The 18,392-nt window shown below is 32.3% G+C and overlaps 1 protein-coding gene across 1 annotated transcript in view; it reads right to left on the reverse strand.

Annotated features, from left to right (window-relative positions):
* Positions 1–18,392, reverse strand: part of LOC149085706 (uncharacterized) — a 58,436-nt gene that overhangs the window by 27,813 nt on the left and 12,231 nt on the right. Inside the window, exons 2-3 of the mRNA XM_089232087.1 lie at positions 14,894–15,001; positions 9,722–10,335 (exon numbers count right to left, since the gene is read on the reverse strand). Coding sequence (XP_089088213.1) covers positions 9,722–10,335; positions 14,894–15,001 — 722 coding nt within the window. The remainder of the gene's footprint in view (positions 1–9,721; positions 10,336–14,893; positions 15,002–18,392) is intronic.

Genomic DNA, 18,392 nt, shown 5'->3' on the forward strand with positions numbered 1-18,392 from the left:
TCTTTTATTACTGAATATGATGAGTGATGCAAGATATACTTAACTATGTCAATAAATGAAAATTAAAATCGTTTGTACAATTAGATGTGTTAATTAAGATGCAAAGGAAATAAATAAAATTGGACTTGACCTTAAATTTAAATGACAAACAATCAAATCACCATCTATATTTCAAAAAAATACACTCCTGAGAAAAACATTGCAAAATGAAAAGATACGTTTGCTCAGCCACGATATACAATATTAATGAGGTACTGCTGTTCAAAATTAGTCCACCCAATCTGCATAGGGAAAACTGGAGCTGCTTTCCATAAAATGAACAATGAGTCTAAAAATAATTACGTATGCAAAAATTGTGTTGAACCCTGTGAGAAATCTGAGAGTACTCATCAAAACGTTAAAAACTTTTTAGATCAATTCAAGCAAGAGATGAAAGCATTGATCCAAAATAACATGGTTTCCAATTCAGAATTATTCAGAGTTTCATATAGAATTATTAAAGGAGGTTGACAACAAGGTGCCAAATTTATTTAATGAGATAGCCTATTTGTAAGATGAAAACTTACATTTGAACTAAAATAATCACTTTCAGACTTGGAATATAGGAGTAAAGCAAATAACATCGAAATAAATAGTATTCCTGAAGAGAAAAATTAAAACATAGTTGAATTGTTGAATGACATAAAAGATGTACTGAACATCACCCAAGACACCAAAATTGAGAAAACACATAGGGTACCATCATTCAAAAAGGGGAAACCTAATCCAATTCTTGTCAGATTCAAAGAGGAATCATCAAAGATGATTTGGATTGATGCTGTTAAAAAGCACCCCATCCTTAAATACTGATACCATCAATAAGAATTTCATTCCTCAGAGAATTTACATCAATGAACATTTGACTCGACACATCAAACAATTGTTTCATGCTGTAAGAAAATTCAAGTATGAACAAAACTACCAGTTTGCCTGAACCAAAAATGGAAATTTGTTTTTAAGGCAGGCGGAAGCATCAATAGTATTAAGGATAAGAAACACCAATGAATTGGAAAAAATACTTGTAAACAATGTTTGACTTAGTAACTGAAAACTATTTAGAAATGAACAAAGATAGAGTGACTATTTTGGATTCGCCTAATTCTATAAAAGAGTTTCTAAATACTGATGAAACAGCTTCTTATACGACACTGAATTACATTGTTTGTAATGTGGAGAAGTATGAGGAAAAAGTTTGATAACTTTAAGGTATTTTTAAAATATGCTAATAAAGATTTTGATGTGATATGTCTAACTGAAATCTGGATTAAGGAATGTGAAGTGAACAGCTTATGTATACAATCCCAGGTTATTATTAACTGGAGGAATAAATTAATAATTGTTATAATTGTTGTGAATATAACAAATCCAGAGGGGTTTGCATATACATTAGAGAAGGTAATTCAATTTCTTGCCAATTTCTAACAGCAGAGATTTTAACACTAAAAATTTGTGATTTCAATATCATTTTTTCGTTATTTTATAGATCTCATAACTATACTATTAAACAATTTAATGATGAACTTAGAATATATTTGAAAAAAAACTCAGATATGGTTATTATCAGTGACATAAATGTGAACCAATTCAATGACAATGACATACATATTAGTGAATATTTGAATTTATTGTTTAAATGGTTTTTCTTCATTTGAAAAATGTGTTACAAGAATTGGAATTACTGGTTCAACTGTTGTTGACCATGTTTTTTACCATTTGCTAAAAAATAATTTTCAGTGTAAAATGGGTGTATATGATGCGGGAATTACTGATCATCATCTAATAATGGGTTACATAAGAAAATGCTCACCATATGGTAATGATAACAATTTAAATTATGTAGAAAAACTTTGATAAATTATGAATTATTTGAACGATTTACTAGAGGTGTTAATTTCACGCAGGTTATCGATGGAATAGATACAAATCAGGATTATATACATTTTATTGACATCCTTAAATTGAATTCTAACTTATTTATAAAAAACTTATGTTAAAGACAAAAATAGGGCAAAACTTAATGAATGGATTATGAATGACCTAATTAAAATGATAAATATTAAGGAAAAACTATATGAAGCATCGCAAAAATCCATTCAGACATGATTATGAAATCGAATATAAACAATATAATATTAATTGCAAAAAGTAATTAAAAAACAGAAAGATGACTATTTTAGGTGAAAAGTTTATCAATTTGGGATCAAATAAAAGAAAACAGCAGAAATTTATAAAACATTTTGTAAACAACAAAAAAATTATGAAATTACCAAATTGTGACCAAAATAAACTGGTTAATGATTTTAATGATAATTTTATACATTGAATGAAGAATACTGATGTAAACAATCAAATGAATGCCTTTGTAAATAATGAAAGTTCTTATCTCAATTCAATTGTTCTTCATGAAATTGACTTACCACAAACTGAAAGCTTAATCAATTCAATTAATATTAATAAGCCAGCAGGAAGTGATGGTCTGACACTAAGAATGTCTAAGATTATCTATCGTCACCATCCATCACTAATAACCCATTTGATTAGTAAATCTCTAGACACTGGAATATTTTATAATGAACTAAAAAAGTCAATGATTAAGGCTATATACAAGAAAGGTAGCAAAGATGACATGAACAATTACAGACCAATTTCGATTTTACCTATGATGTCGAAATTATTAATGATGGGTAAAACAACAACTTAATTATTTACACTCCATTGCTTACTACTCACATCATCAATTTGGCTTCATGGAAAAAAGGAATACTGAAATAGCTATGATTAAATTAATGGATTCCATACAAAATAAAATAAATAAAAACAAAAAAGTAACAGCCGTATTTATAGAATATCTTATTGGAAAAACTAAAAAATATTGAAATAAGAGAGCTCCCACTTGATTGGTCCAGATCTTTTATAACAGATAGAAGACAGACTGTTAAAGTAGGCAATGCGATATAAGTTGGGTAAGGGCAATAGATATAGGTGTACCTCAGGGATCAGTTCTGGGTCCAATACTTTTTTCTATTTACACTAATGAAATTCATAATATCAATATTTCCGGTCAACTTATCTCATTCGCAGATGATACAGTTCTGGTTTCCTCTGCTACAACAACTGAAGAACTTATAAAAAATTGGGAAAAATATATCTATACAATAAATAAAAGAATTCAAAATCTTCGACTTGGCTAAATACTAACAAAACTAAATGGGTTCTTTTCAACTTAACAAACTCAAATACGCAGACAGATTTAATGAAATTTCATGAATATGAAATGATATTCCTTCTAATACTATATGTAATTGTTAATATATTGAAAGAGTATTGCATTACAAATATCTTGGAATTATTATTTGGGCTAACCTAAAATGGAAATCATATTGATCAAATTGTCAATAAATTACGAAAAATTACAGCAACGATGTTATTGCAAACGTATCAAATTGAAGACTATCATCTCACACCGATGTTTCAAAGAAGTGTTTTTCGCATGGGCATTCCCACATATTTTATATGGATTAGAAGTTTCGGGGGGGGGGGGGGGGGAAGAACATATAAAAATTCAATCTATAGGCCTACTATAAATCATCTTTGTGACTGTTTCAGACGTGACATTCTAAAAACCAACAGTTCTTTACATAGTATCTTTACATAGTTCTTTACATTATAATAGAGTATCATTAATCTGATTTAATATATATCAACTTTATTTGTATAAAGTTTTACTATTCATGTATAAGAATCCAGATTGAGGAGCTCCAGAGTGAATATACAAAGAAGCAATATAAGATCACAACATCTTTATCATATACCATTACCTAAAAAAACAATTAAAATGAAACAACAAAAATTTTAGGTTTTTTTAAATAAGAAAAATTGATAGAAATTAATAAAAATTTACAAAAAAAATTATTTTTTTAATTATTTATATTAATTATAAAATTAATAACTTTAATTACAATATCATAATGGCATCATAATCTTAGATTTTTTTTACACGCATTTATGCTTTTCAAATACGCATGATGGAGAAGAAAAATGAAACAAAGATTTCCCTTTTGTCTGCAATTTCAATGCCCACAAGATTTAAGCCTTTACAGTTGTTTCCTTTGTGACATAATTAGTCAAAGATGTAGTTGGTTTCACTCCATCAAAATTCTTTACAGTTGGCTTGCACTCGTGTAAGCGCTAGAATAAAAAAGTTCAGCAATCCAGGGTTGTTCACTGAACTCTAATTTCACATGCTTGGCATGGTTCTGGATAACTTATCTGCCCATGTTGCGAGTTTTGCCGCAAAGCTGCTCCCATGCTTTACACGGGTCATTTTTGACTGCTTCGATCCAATCAGCCTACTGACGATCCACTCACTTGAGTTTTCTTACAACACATTGTTTTCAAATAAAAATACCCATGTGGAAAATCTAAATATACACGTGCGTTATTCGCCGTTCCTAACTAAAGTCAACTTACGAAATTATCGCAACTGAGCTACCCATGGATTGCTACAATGCATAGTTATGTTTCCCGAAACACTAGAAAGAGTTACGATAAGGTCATAGCAATGCGCTTGTCCAAGCGGACTTACGAAATCCTCGTTCCTCCTCGGCAGTATCTATATTTTTTTGCGATATTTTACGGATTATCAATATTTACGATGTTATCAGAATCCCCTTTTTTATCCCGACGGAATTTTTTTTCTCTTCATTATTATTTTTTATTGATCTTTTTTCCCGATTAGACGACAATTGTGACGATTTTCCAGGTCATTGTCTGAAATTTCCAGGTTTTAAAACAAAAATGGGCAATTTTCCCTGATTTCCCTGACTTTTTTTAGTAAAAAAAATTTTCCTGACTTTTCCAGGTTTTCCCTGACCCGTACAAACCCTGTACACATGACTTCCCCTTCCTGAACCCATGCTGATTATCCGACAATTCATTATTCTCGTCTATACACTTCACAAACTGCCTTTTGATGATAATTTCCAAAATTTTCGAGAGGGAGCTCGTCAAACTCACTGGACGATAATTCGGCACCGCTTCTCTACTACCCTTCTTAAATATCGGAACAACGTTAGCAAGTTTCGAATCTCTTGGGACGATACCCTCAGCAACACTACTCCTGTATATCTGTGCCACTGGCCCCAATAATTCATTAGCACATTCCCTGAGGACCCTGGGATAGATATCTTCTGGTTCTGGTGCTTTGCTTGCACATACATTTCTTAGAAGATTTAGGACCTCCACGTCTTCTACTTGAATATCGTTGAGGGTTTTATTACCCCATGCAACACCCGTATATCGAATATCATTACCTCCATTAAAAACCGAAGCGAAAAAGTCATTGGAAGCACCACACATGCCTACATTGCTCTCTACCCTAGAGCCTCTTATCGAGAGGGGGCCAACTGTCCCCTCACATCCATTATTGACGTATCGAAAAAATGATTTTGGGTCAGAGCCAATGTTATCTCCCAACCTAGATTCAACTTCCTTTTTACTATCCCTTATCACTTTCTTCAACAGTCTTCTTTTATCAGTAAACAATGATAGGTCACCTCGTCCACTTTTATACTCTCTGAATGCTCTTTTCTTTTCAAGATAAAGGTTCCGCACGCTATCCGTGAACCATAGAAGGTGCGATGTACAAACACACTTTTTTCGAACAAAGGGTATGACGTCGTGCAAAACAGAGGACAGCTTCGTACTAAATTCTTCCTACTGACTTACCACCCCTACTGATTCCAACCAGTCTTTGAAAACTTCCGCTAACCTTCCTCTCAAAACATCAAAGTTAGTTCTCCGAAAACAAGGAACCAGTCTTTTGTTATCATCCTTACCCAAGAAAAAGTTACAGTGAAATCTGACGATACAATGATCACTAGAAGAAAACTCTTCCCCCACCGAAACATGTTCAACTAGATCCTCAGAACTAGTAAGAACTAAATCCAAAATAGCAGTACCCCTCTAGTGGCTTGTGATACATGCTGATACGAAAAATTTTCGAGCACCAACTTAAGGAAGTCTCTTTCATACTGATTTCCAAATGAAAGGTTCTCCCAATCAATACCTGGGTAATTGAAATCCCCTAGTATGAGAACCCTCTTTCGCTTACACATGTAGGAAATTTCATCATGCAATTTGGCGATGTAGTTTTGATCCCTATTCGGTGGATTGTAACAAACCCCAACAATAAGTTTATGACGTCTTTTGTTCTCAAGTTCAACCCATATGGTTTCAATATCACTTCTCTGCACGTTACACTCTCTAGCCCTCAAACATGATTTCACGTATATCAACACTCCACACCATATTGAGCGGTTCATTTCATTCTATGGTTAAGGAATTTGTAAATTTTAAGGAGTAAAATTAGTATGTATATTTGTTGTAGGAAAATATATCTGCAATGTAACAAACCATGTGACTTATCTGCAGCTATTGTAGTCATGGGCGGAGATACAGGGGGGGGGGGTGTCAAAGGTGGAGTCGCAGGTTATAATGTATAAATGTACATACGAATTGACATCATCATCATCTTGCCCCCCCCCCAGCAATAACGACCGTGCCCCCCCCCCCAGACTTCCAAGTCTATCTCCGCCTATGATTGTAGTAGAATATACCTTTGTATGTTGAAAAGAAATTTTCTATGTAATGCATTAGTACGACACATGGAAAGTTATTTATTTCCCTTTGGGTCAAAAACTGTTTGTTTATAATTTTTTCACTGTGTTCTTCATCGTGCTGTTTGTTCAATAAAACAAATAATAAAAAAAAATGTGCTAATCCAGCCCGTCCAACAATCCACTGCTTTTTTAGGCCAGGTTTTTTAGAGCATAGAAGAGAAAAACATATTACTGTATGTCTTCACCCAGAAGTTTATATTATTCAAATGGGCTTTTTCCATGACTTCCAGTAATCTGGTGATTTCAGTGGCACAGCACACCCTGGTCAGATATGTGCCAGATTAACGTGAGTTTACTGTAGTCTAATATTAAATTATAGCCTCTCAATAGAAAGAGTCTCTCTACGACTAAATTTTTTAGTGGTCCACATAGTATAGTTCTATCAAGATATCACTGGAATAACAGCTGAGAAACCATGCAAAGTAGTGTGATAATATTTTCGTATCACATTGTAAGTTGGTAATTTTACACTGTAACAGCTCATCAAATGAGGTTTTGAAAATGCCCCAGATTTTATTGGATTCTGTATTATGTCCCGGTTTTTAATAATAAATTCCAGGATCGTGATTTCACAGGTACCTAGTTCATCTGACCACCCTGACCATGTATATAGTATATGGGTGATTCTCACGAAATTGGCCTAAATTGTGTCTCTGGTAGTTTACATTTAATATATTTGGCAGTGAATTTTTTTTCCATCACTTTCCATTTATATTCATGTTTCTAACAAATCACCGCTCATAACTTTTTAATCAATGGATGTTTTTAATTTTCTTGAATAAACTTTCATTTTTTAAGGAAATGTCCTGTGCTTGGTAGTCCCTCAGCCCATTTTCCAAATTTTAAAATAACTTTAGACTTAAAACAAAAATAACAACCAATATAATTTCATACTTCATCTTTTTTATAATTTCAAATATTTTTATGAATAATTTACAGCCAAATGAAAATTTTCCCCAGCTTTTCTTTCGTATTTGTAACATTTGAAAAACATTATTTCAAGTCCTACAACACCAGTTGTCACCTACAGGGTATGAAAAAAGCATAATTTTTTTTAAAATCAGATTTTTTTGATTAAAATTAACTAACAGCTCATTAATTAAAACAAATCTTGTTAATCATTAAGAATGCATATTTTCATATCACCTGCTTTTATCTCCTAATCTCTCAAATTTAATTCAGCATTTATGAATAAACTACAAATGAACTACAAGCAAAAGATTCAAACACCAAAAATCTGTGTTCGTGTAACATGAAAGGTCATTGAGGCCAAATTAACTTCACGGGTTAACATTTTTCTTGCAGAAAAGAGTGCTTTTATTTATGCACCATTGTAAAGTGAATGCCTGGTGGCAACTCAGCGTCACACACATGGCGCAGATTTCTCGATTCACCCAATGTACAACGAAAGGGCCATTCACCCATCAACTAAATGAAAAACATATTCCATTGACACAAGACCTTTTCTTCCACAATTGATGGATGCATTTATTATGATGTGTTTTAGACGTGTATAATGTTGCTGAATAATTTACACATTTTCATTCTTTCATAGATAAAATGAATTTTGAAAAAAAATGAGCAAACTAGAAATTTTAAAACAAAAAGTGAAAAGTCTAAAATCCGATGGTACTTATGTTGGTTCAACATTGATTATTATTTTGAATCAGCAATTAGGGCATAGAATTCAAGGCTTCAAATAAAAAATGAGTTCTGTTTTTTAATCGGGGAACCCTATTGCCCTCTTGTAATGCCTTGAAAATACTTAGTGCTATTTAGCTCCTCTTCTTCTATACTTCATTTAATTAAGACACTTTTGATAATAAACTTTACCACATATTAATAACATGCATACCATACTAGGTTACTTTTACCAGAAAAAAGAGGCGAGTAGTTTTATTAAATGTCTTTTTCCTGGACGTTTTTTTTTTTTTATGAGAAATATATAATTGAAAATTACTTTCAATTTACCTCATATATCAGTTCAAAGACTTCTATTATTTCTTAAAAGCAAATGTTTTCAACATGCTCAGTTTTTGATCCGTGTTGCAAAACATCTAAAAAATGCCTTTCTCCTTACATTAGGGAACCAGAAGGAAGGTTTCATGATCATAACGGGAAAAAAGTAAACAAAATCAAAATTTTTGTTTGCAAATCAATCCGCAGCACAGTGTTATCCAAAAATATAATTTTGAAGAGTAATTTCACTCCTCTCCAAAATTTTAAGGAGTATTTTTTGTAAGAAATAGGGATATTTTTTTCATATCAGTGAGAAATACTGATTAGGAAAAAATTACCAAAAGCATAAAGGATTACTTCACTACTCCACAAAATTTTGAGAAGTAAAATTGAATTTTGATGTGTGAACCATGCATCTAAATGCATATTGGCAAACACTGATCTGCAGTAATGTGTATTCCATCTAAAGACTTTACTTTGAGAATGTAACTCACACTCTAGGAAGACAGCGACAAATTAGAAATCTGTTGTTCGCATAAAATTGATGAAATAAGGAGTGATAAACACAAAAAATAAATAAAATTGCAATTTGAAAAAAATTGTGCAGAGTATCAGTGCTTGCCCAAGTTGAGAATGATCTACCAAAATAAATGGAGCATGTTGCGAATATCAAGCATTAACATCAAGTTTAGTGCTGAAGCAGGCAAAATGTCTCGTCAGATTTGTGTATCTCACATAACATGGTTAAACTGAAATTAACTTTTTTCACCATGAATTTTTAGCAAACTTCATTTGCTGACTGTATTTCATTTATTAGCAGTAAAATTTGTGTGTCCCAGGGAACTTTGTCTGATTTTTTTGGTTGGCAACTATTTGTGATAAAAAAAAAATTCGTCTTATTTCGTAAATCCTCATATAGGAATTACACATACAAAAATCTGATGTTTTAAAAGTTGCTTACATTGTAAAAACTGACATGAACATGCTTTCTGAAACATAATGTGTGGTTGAAATATTCAATCAAAATAATTTTATGTACTTACGGTGGTGATGTATGCTTCATGTGACACACTTCACACTTCAAAAACCATCTGTGCTTCAATTCGAAAAACTGCAAGAATTTGTGTGACTCTTTCAGCAGCACCGGTATGGCAAAAATTGGTGAATCTGGGTTCCCTCGCTTTATTCCCATCGCTTTCTCTAAGATGTCGACTATGATGTGCTGGCAATCCTGGAGCCGTTGCTGAAGCTTCGCCACTGTTTCAAGGGACTCATCTATCTCCAGTTCCCTTAACGCTTCCATGTACTCCTTATATGTGATTGCTAATATTGTTTCCTGAACATCTTCGGCAACCAGGACCTCTGTGAGACTTTTGCTGTTGAACAACAACGACAACGATGCGTTGAGCCAGCAGAGAGATTCTCGATTCGGCCACATGAGGTAGAGCTTCCCAGATGCTTCTTCATAGGTTGGGCTCATCACATGCGTCACAGGAACCACTGCAGCAGTGACTTTTTCAGGTGATGAGCTAACTAAAACACTATCTTCATCAGTCTCTGTGTGTCTTTTACTTCCCATCTCTTGTTCTTTTCTCCTGATTATGTGTGCATCATTAAGGCTTATGGCTAACTTCCATATTGCTGGGTCGAAGAAGCACTAAAATAAAGTAAATCAGAGGACAAAACACTTAAATACTGAAAATGTTTCACCACCATGAACATTATTAATAGGAAAAACAATGATAAATAGGGATTTTTTTCCCTCATATCTTCAGTAAACTCTTTATCTACGGATGTTTTTTTAAACTATTACTTTATTTTCAACCCAATAACATCCCTTGCACACGTTAACGTTGTTGGGCATTGGTACTCCAAATTATGAAGATTATTTACAACTTTATTATTACCAAGTAACAGCACAGGTGTGGGAAAACTAGTTTTTTGAGTACAACAAAGATTATAATGTATAAAAATGTACTTTCATGGTTGCCATTAAAAGCAGTTATTACAACTTTACAGAGAGAGAAAGAGAAGCCCTATATTAAAGATATAATTAAGGTGAATGTAAAATATTTTTTCACCTTACTGATTATTGTTTCAAATTTGAGTTTATTCAGGTATTTTTGTAAAGTTTTATATATAACCTCTCTACAACGATACAATTAAGTGCCTATACTTGGGACAATTAGGAGCTTTGGTAACCTGACGGTTGTTGTAGATTATGTTTAAGCAGGACTAGAGATGTAAAATTCTCGAGAATAATCTTTCGGAGAATATTCTCATAGAGGAGAATATTCAAGAATATTCTCTGCTAGGACTACTATTATAAATAACTTCACAATATTCTTATAAGTCCTTGATGAGAATATTCTCCTCTTATTTATAATATAGTTACACATAATATCCTTGAGAATATTCTCTGGAAGGACTACTTTCATAAATTACTGGGGAATATTCTTACAGAAAATAATAAGAATTATTCTGAAGTTATTGATAATAGTCCTTGCAGAGAATATTCTCCTCGATGAGAATATTCTTCAGTTACCGAAATCTTTCCAGAGAGTATTATCAAGAATATATGTAATAACATGTATTATAATAAATAATCTCAATAAATAACTATAGAATAATAATTATTATTTTCAATAAGAATATTCTCTAGTAATTTATAATAGTAGTCCTTTGAGAAAATATTCTCCAGAGAATGTCCCTGTCTCTCTTCCCGTGAAGAAGATGGGTATATTGAAGTTTGCAGACCACAATATTAAAGTTTGAAAGCAAGAAAATTAAACCAACAGGGCTGAATTACACGACTTTTAAAGAAATGTGAGTGATACAGAATTTAAGTGTATGTGCATTGAAAAAACAATAGTTCTGGTATCTTCTTACAAGGTGATTGTATAATTGCTTCCTTTATCAATCAACTTTGATTTGTTGTGAACTTATTTCTGAAAATTCATCTAATTTTAAAATAATTTTTTAATGTTTTAATTTAATGGTTTCTAAAATCTTTGTAACCAAACTTTTAAAACCTCTCATCATGACCTATATAATTCTAGCACTAAAAGTTGTCATTGGGGAGTGATTATACCAAAATTGTTTTGTTGTAAATGGTTCAGGTAATGAAAACTGATTTATATTTCACAATATAAACCCAATTAGTAAAAAAAATTTAAATTATTTAAAAGAAAAATTAATATTCTCGATTATTCTCCAATTTTTGCATCCAGAAGAATATTCTCACCTCACACCTCTCAGCAGGACATCACGTTTGTTTGTTGTAGTGTTAACATTTCATAATTAGATTTAGTAGTGTAGAACATGTTTTAGTTGAGAAAAAATTTTCATGTGTTTTCCTGAAAATCTGTGTATTATTAATGATCTATTAAAGGTTTGCATCATAATTACGTTTAGATACTGGACGTTTCTAATTCAAGGCAATGTTAGGTAAGGTCTCCCCTATAGAATGTTGGTTCAATCTTTTTTTTTATCATTGTTACTGTTAGTAACAGCCCGGCTTGAGTAGAAAAAAATCAAGTTTGTCTAACACTGTCCCATGCTAGGCACATGTGTGTGACATAGAATTACAAATTAATTGCATAGTAATGGTCATAGATGCTAGTTCAGATGGACAGATCATCAATCTGTTTTATGATTAGTGATCAGTTCACAATCTGTTTTATGAGAACTTACATGGGTGCAACAGATGTTTTCTCATTTCCTGATGTTGGTGACACTGACAAAGTTTCAATAAATGAGATAAATAGAATTGTGTGAAACCTCAAAGTTTGCTGAGATAGCTACATTTTCATCCTTTAGCTTTTCAAACATTTCAATCTTTTGTTCTTTGTTCATTTGTGTCGCTACAAACATTAACTCCCTCCCATTTGGGAGGATTGAGACATGGGTAAGGGAGGAATGGGACAGTCATTAAAAAAGGGAAAATTTAATAAATACTGGAGTGTGATCGATTTGAATTAAATTGAAAATTAAAAAACCTATTTTTAAACCTAGAGATATGAGAATGAGAACATTCTGAGAATATTCTCCTGGATGTAAAAATTGGAGAATAATCTAGAATATTCATTTTTATTTTAAATAATTTAAATTTTTTACTAATTTTGTTAATATTATGAAATATAAATCAGTTTTCATTGCCTGAAACATTTAAAACAAAACAATTTTCGACATATTCACCCCCAAATGACAACTTTTAGTTTAAGAATATAATTTATAATATAAATTATATAGAATATTCTGAGAATATTCTCTCTTGGTCATGATGAGAGGTTTTAAAAGTTTGATTATGAAGATTTTAGAAACCTTTAGATTGAAACCTTAAAAAGGTATTTAAAATTAGATAAATTTTCAGAAATAAGTTCAAAGCAAAGTGCAAAAGTCAAAGTTGATTGACAAAGGAAGCTATTCTTTTTTTTTTTTACATTTACATAACATTTCTTGTAAGTTGCGGAATGCAGCCCCATGTTGATTTTATTTTCTTGCTTTTAAACTTTAATGGGCTACAAACTTCACTATTCCGTCTTCTTGACGGGAAGAGAGATGGGAGACAGAAATTTACTCGAAGGTTTACTATTATAAATCACCAGAGAATATTCTTATCGTAAAATAATAAGAATTATTCTTAAGTTACTTGTAGAGATTATTTATTATAATGCATGTTATTACAAATATTCTTGAGAATAATCTCTGAAAGGACTACACTATTATAAATAACTGAAGATATTCTCATCGAAAAGAATATTCTCTGGAAGGACCATTATTAATATAACTTAAGAATAATTCTTATTATTTTTGATAAGAATATTCCCTGGTAATTTGTAAAAGTACTCCTTTTAGAGAATATTTTCCAGGTTATTATATATATTTATATTATAAATAACAGGAGAATATTCTCATAGAGAATAAGAAGAATATTCTCAAGTTATTTATAACAGATTCATCAAAAAAAATAAAACCAGCATCTGAACAAAAGTTAAAATGTCTGCAAATACAAGAAAAACCATTAAACAGTCACAATATCAAATATTTTCAAGTTAATAAGCTAATTCAACTAATTAAATTCAGGATGTCCCATTCCTCCCTCTAGTGTTGCCATTCCTAACATGGGGACCCCACCAGCCACAAGGCGGGCAATTTGATTTTCGGGAGGGGGGGGGGCAATTATACAATGGGATTTTCTATTAAGGCTTGGAACTTTTTAGAACACCCACTATTTTTTATATCAGTTCAAATTTATACTTTTTCCCTTTCAGTGTTTTTTTTTGGAAGGGGTTTGACTAAGGGTTCTTGACGTTTTGTGTACCACAGACGAATTGTTTGTGCAAGTAAAAGAATAAGTCCAGAACACCCCCCCCCCCCAATAAAATGAGAAATAAGTAAAGGGAAAGTGACAGAACTAGGGTGAAGCAAAACTTGTAACAGCTCTGACGGGGGACATCAGGATTTCAGAGATTCTTGGTTGGGCATGTCCTGAAAAGATTAGTCTTAAATACAAACCGCCTCTTAGTTTTTAGGCTGAATGCCAAAGCTTGAATGTATTCAGAATTGATCTCTTCTAACTATTATGCATGAAAATTTGCGTTTAAAAGTTAAAATTTTAAAATTACTTCATTAAAATTAAATGCATTCACTTACTTTCGAATAGTGAAAATTATTTTTTCAATTTCTTATGGCCATCTTTTCAGCCACCTCGTTGGGCATTTGCCTGTTGTGGCCTTGTATTTGTATAAAATCTTCTGTCCAAAGTTTGTTAGCAATAAATGTTAAGCATTAAAAGCTTCACGCATTCAAAAAAAAAATTAAAGTAATTTATTAATGAGTAAAAACCACTGTGCCATATCTGTCTACTCTTCCCCTACTGACAGTAATTTGAAATACCAGGTCAATTAATTTGTTGTGTACTAATTTTTTTGAATTTTTTTTCTTTTTAGATTTTAATGAGAATTAAAACGACCAACCAAATCATTTACATGATAATTACTTCTTCTTTTTTCATAATGTGATACATAAAAGGTTAATTTTGCGAATATAAATACTGGAGGTCAGAATAAAATTACAAAATCAGAAGAGAACAAAGAAAACTCTTGAGAATAATGGGATGGTAACAAAAATGAGGGAAAACCAGTTAAAATTTCAATGATAAAATCTTGAAACCCAATGTGGTTAAAAAAAATAAATTATAAAACAAAGATTACCTCAATATTGGGACACACTTTTGTAGGAAGTACATATGATGGCTCCAAACTCAGAGGCGCCCCTGTAGGCCCTTTACAGAATATACAAAAGTTTTCATCGATATCCATCTGTAAAGTATGGAAAAATAAATACAGAAGATATATAATTTGGGTAAAAGATAGTCTACATGGGATTGTTCAAATAGTTTACATTCAAAGCAAGAATATATGAAATGTAAATAATATAAAGCTTTATATAACACAAAGAAAAGCAAAATACATTTGCGCCTTCTTGAACTAAGTGAACTGAACTGAAATAACTAATTATACGACTGCAAGCTAAATTTAACTTGACATTTGAAATTATGTTAAAGCAGAGCTCAGCCAATCAAAAAGCAACTGAGGTATCAACCAAATTTTTTGAGAGATAATTAAGGTGTGAATCCCTCCTCCCAAAGAGAAACAGTCTTAATTAATGAAGGGTTTTTTTTTCTTCTCGGATTTTAATGATCCCTTCTCAAAGTCAAAAGGTGGTACTTTCTTTTTCTTTCAAACCGAGCCCAACTCCAATCTATTCATGGGAATTTACTACCGATTGAGTTGTGCCAGAAGCGCAAATGTGTGTACTTAACAGTCTGAGTGCGTATCTAGTGTTGAGTCAAACTTTTCAGTGCCGCCATCTATGTTTCAGAAGTAAAGTGACGGAATATTTGCACCATTGTAGGCTTGTTGTTCTTTGGGTGTGATGTTTGAACAGGGAGATTGGCTCGCATTCACGTCTCGAAGTTGGGAACCACAGAAAAACAACTTCAGCCGACCACCATTGTCGCGATTGTGGGATTCAAACCCGGGTCTTCGTGATGGGAGTTCCTCACTATGACCACTCGACCACCACAGCGGCTGAAAAAAAAAGGTGCCACTTTCTTTTCCTTCTCTTTCAAACCGAGCATAACTCTGGTCTATTGCCACGGGCAATTTACTACCAAGTGAGTTGTGCCGGAAGTGTGAGTATGTGTGTAACTAACAGTCTAAGTGTGTATCTAGAGTTGTGCCCAATTTTGCAGTGTGGCCATCTACATTGTGAATTGTGAGTGAAGTGTAATGATTGAATAATGAGGATTGAAAGATGGAACTGTAAGGAAATCAGAAAATTTTAGATACAGATAATAACCAATTAATACACAGTAGACTCTGTATAATACAGCCATAACTAATCTGGTGTTTCAAGGCTGGCTTTCTTTGCGTGTGGAAGAGGAACAAAAAATGTTACTGCATGTTTTTGGGCCAACTTTAATAAGAAGTGGGGGTGGGGGTGAAGCCCTGCAACTTAGGTCAAAGGTCAATGATGTTTCATTGACCAATGAACATAGGTTGTTTAAATTTTGGGGGCCCTAAGGCCATGGTCCTGAGCTCCAATTGCCCATGTTGAAATTGGGGCTGTGAATAGAAGTTTTAATGCAGAGAGTTTTCATTATTTAAATGAGTTATATTTTATCCAGCGATTTTGTAATATGTCATAACCCTGGTTTGATATGTGCCAAATAAGAAAGAGTCTACTGTAGTTCAAAAACGTATCAAGTGATCACAAATAAACTACAAAGTATGTGTTTCACTATAAAATAAAAATATTGGTAAAGGACCTAGTCACTATCAGAAGCATTATCAATTGGCAGCGAAAAAAAATCAGCGAAGCCTAATATGGGGCTGTTTTCAAAGTTAGGAAACAAAAAGGTTTTGCTCAACTCACAAGCAAGAATATAAATGCCAGGCTACCATTAGAAACATTCTAAAGCACACCAATAGTCGTCCCAATAACCCCAGTACCCAAATTTTTATCTTTCCATAGCTACATTATTCATCAGGGTTCCCAGCAATACCTGATTGATCATTTCCCCAATTAAAATTCCCAAAGAAAGAAATGTTATCAAACCTATTACAGATGGGACGAATATTCGGCCGCTATTCTGTATTTGGCCCTTTTGCGGTATATTAAGCTCAGCCGAATAATGCATAGGTATTTGGCCAAATATATATATATAACAAACTAATTTTTAAAAAAAATTATATTAATTGGAATTTTTCTCATAAATTAACAATTTAGGTTAATTTCATGATAAAGTACACCATAGTGGTCATTTTTTTTAAACCACTTTTAGAAATATTTCTGTACTTTAGTTTTGTGCTAAGGATGTCTGATTTTATGATTTAATTGTTTAAAAAGTATCATGTGTATATGAATCTGGCAACAGCAACAATCAGAAATCGCTCTGGTAGCAACATGTCCTCTACTTGATTCCTTCAGATTGCTTTACCAAGTTTGATAGCTGAAAAGTATGTTGACACTAGATTTCATTATTTCTTCTAATTATTTGAATGTTGAAGTACTGAAAACTGCTCATAAGTTTATTTATACTTTCAGAAAGCAAGCTTCCCCAATTTTTAAAGCATGAATTTGTTCGCCATACCAAGCAAGATACCTAAAATCCAATGTTCATGAGAATGAGCTTTTCATTCACATGGATTTTAGTGAAAACTATATATTCCCTACCAAAATGAAATCCAATCTGCATACTAGGCTAAATTTTCACCGCTATGATCTATATTAATTATAATTAACCGTTTAAAGGCCAATGTTCCATAAATGGAACATAGTTTTTAATTTGCATCAGATAAAAATTGATTCCAATATTTCAGGTTTTTTATCGCACATACAGAAGAGTTCAAAGTATTTTTTGAAATAAATTTGGAAACTTCAGGTTAATATAAACGTTTTTGACAAAATTTTGAAATTTGATACTGTTTGGGTATTTTTCCCCATTTTGATTAAAATTTGCCACAATTTCAATTTGGAAATAAATTGAAAATTATTTTGTGTGTTTCTACCACTTAATATATCAAAGTAAATCAATTATTTTTTTGCATTGTTATACACGAATAAACTAGGCGCGTTCAAATATGCATATTCCAATGGAACATTGGCCTTTCAAGACAGCGCCATTTTAGAGATAGCTAATGTGCAGTGCCCTGCTTCGATTTTTCCCACTGGAACCCCAGGGTGTTGTCATCATTTGACATGTGTATGGGAGCGAATTCTGGGTAATATGACACAGAGGAATATGACACTGAGGGTGAATTGTTTATATTCTTATTGGTTGAGTACTTTTTTATTCTTGCATTCTTAGAAATACATGTTTTTGTGAACTGCAGACTAATCAAAGGGTGACTGGTAATCATAGATAGTTTTGTTATGTTCAGCTGTATGTAACCATATCCAAAAGATATCTCACATTAGAAGAAGCTGTAGGATATTTAGAAGCGTTTAGATATACATAACTAGTAGGATATTTATAACTCACAGATATATGCCAATTACTTGCTAATAAAAATGGGAACATCAGATGAAGATGTTATTGTTGATCTAGTGAAAACAGTTCCAACTGATGTATGTGGAATGGTAAATATATTTTGCAACAACGAGGATTTCTTCAAAAGATGTAGGGCAGAAAAAGTGCAAAACTCA

This window comes from Pholcus phalangioides, unplaced genomic scaffold (assembly GCF_987345545.1).
Source record: "Pholcus phalangioides strain wild (caught in Gottingen) unplaced genomic scaffold, Ppha-v1.0 ptg000005l_1, whole genome shotgun sequence".
Lineage (NCBI taxonomy): Eukaryota > Metazoa > Arthropoda > Arachnida > Araneae > Pholcidae > Pholcus > Pholcus phalangioides.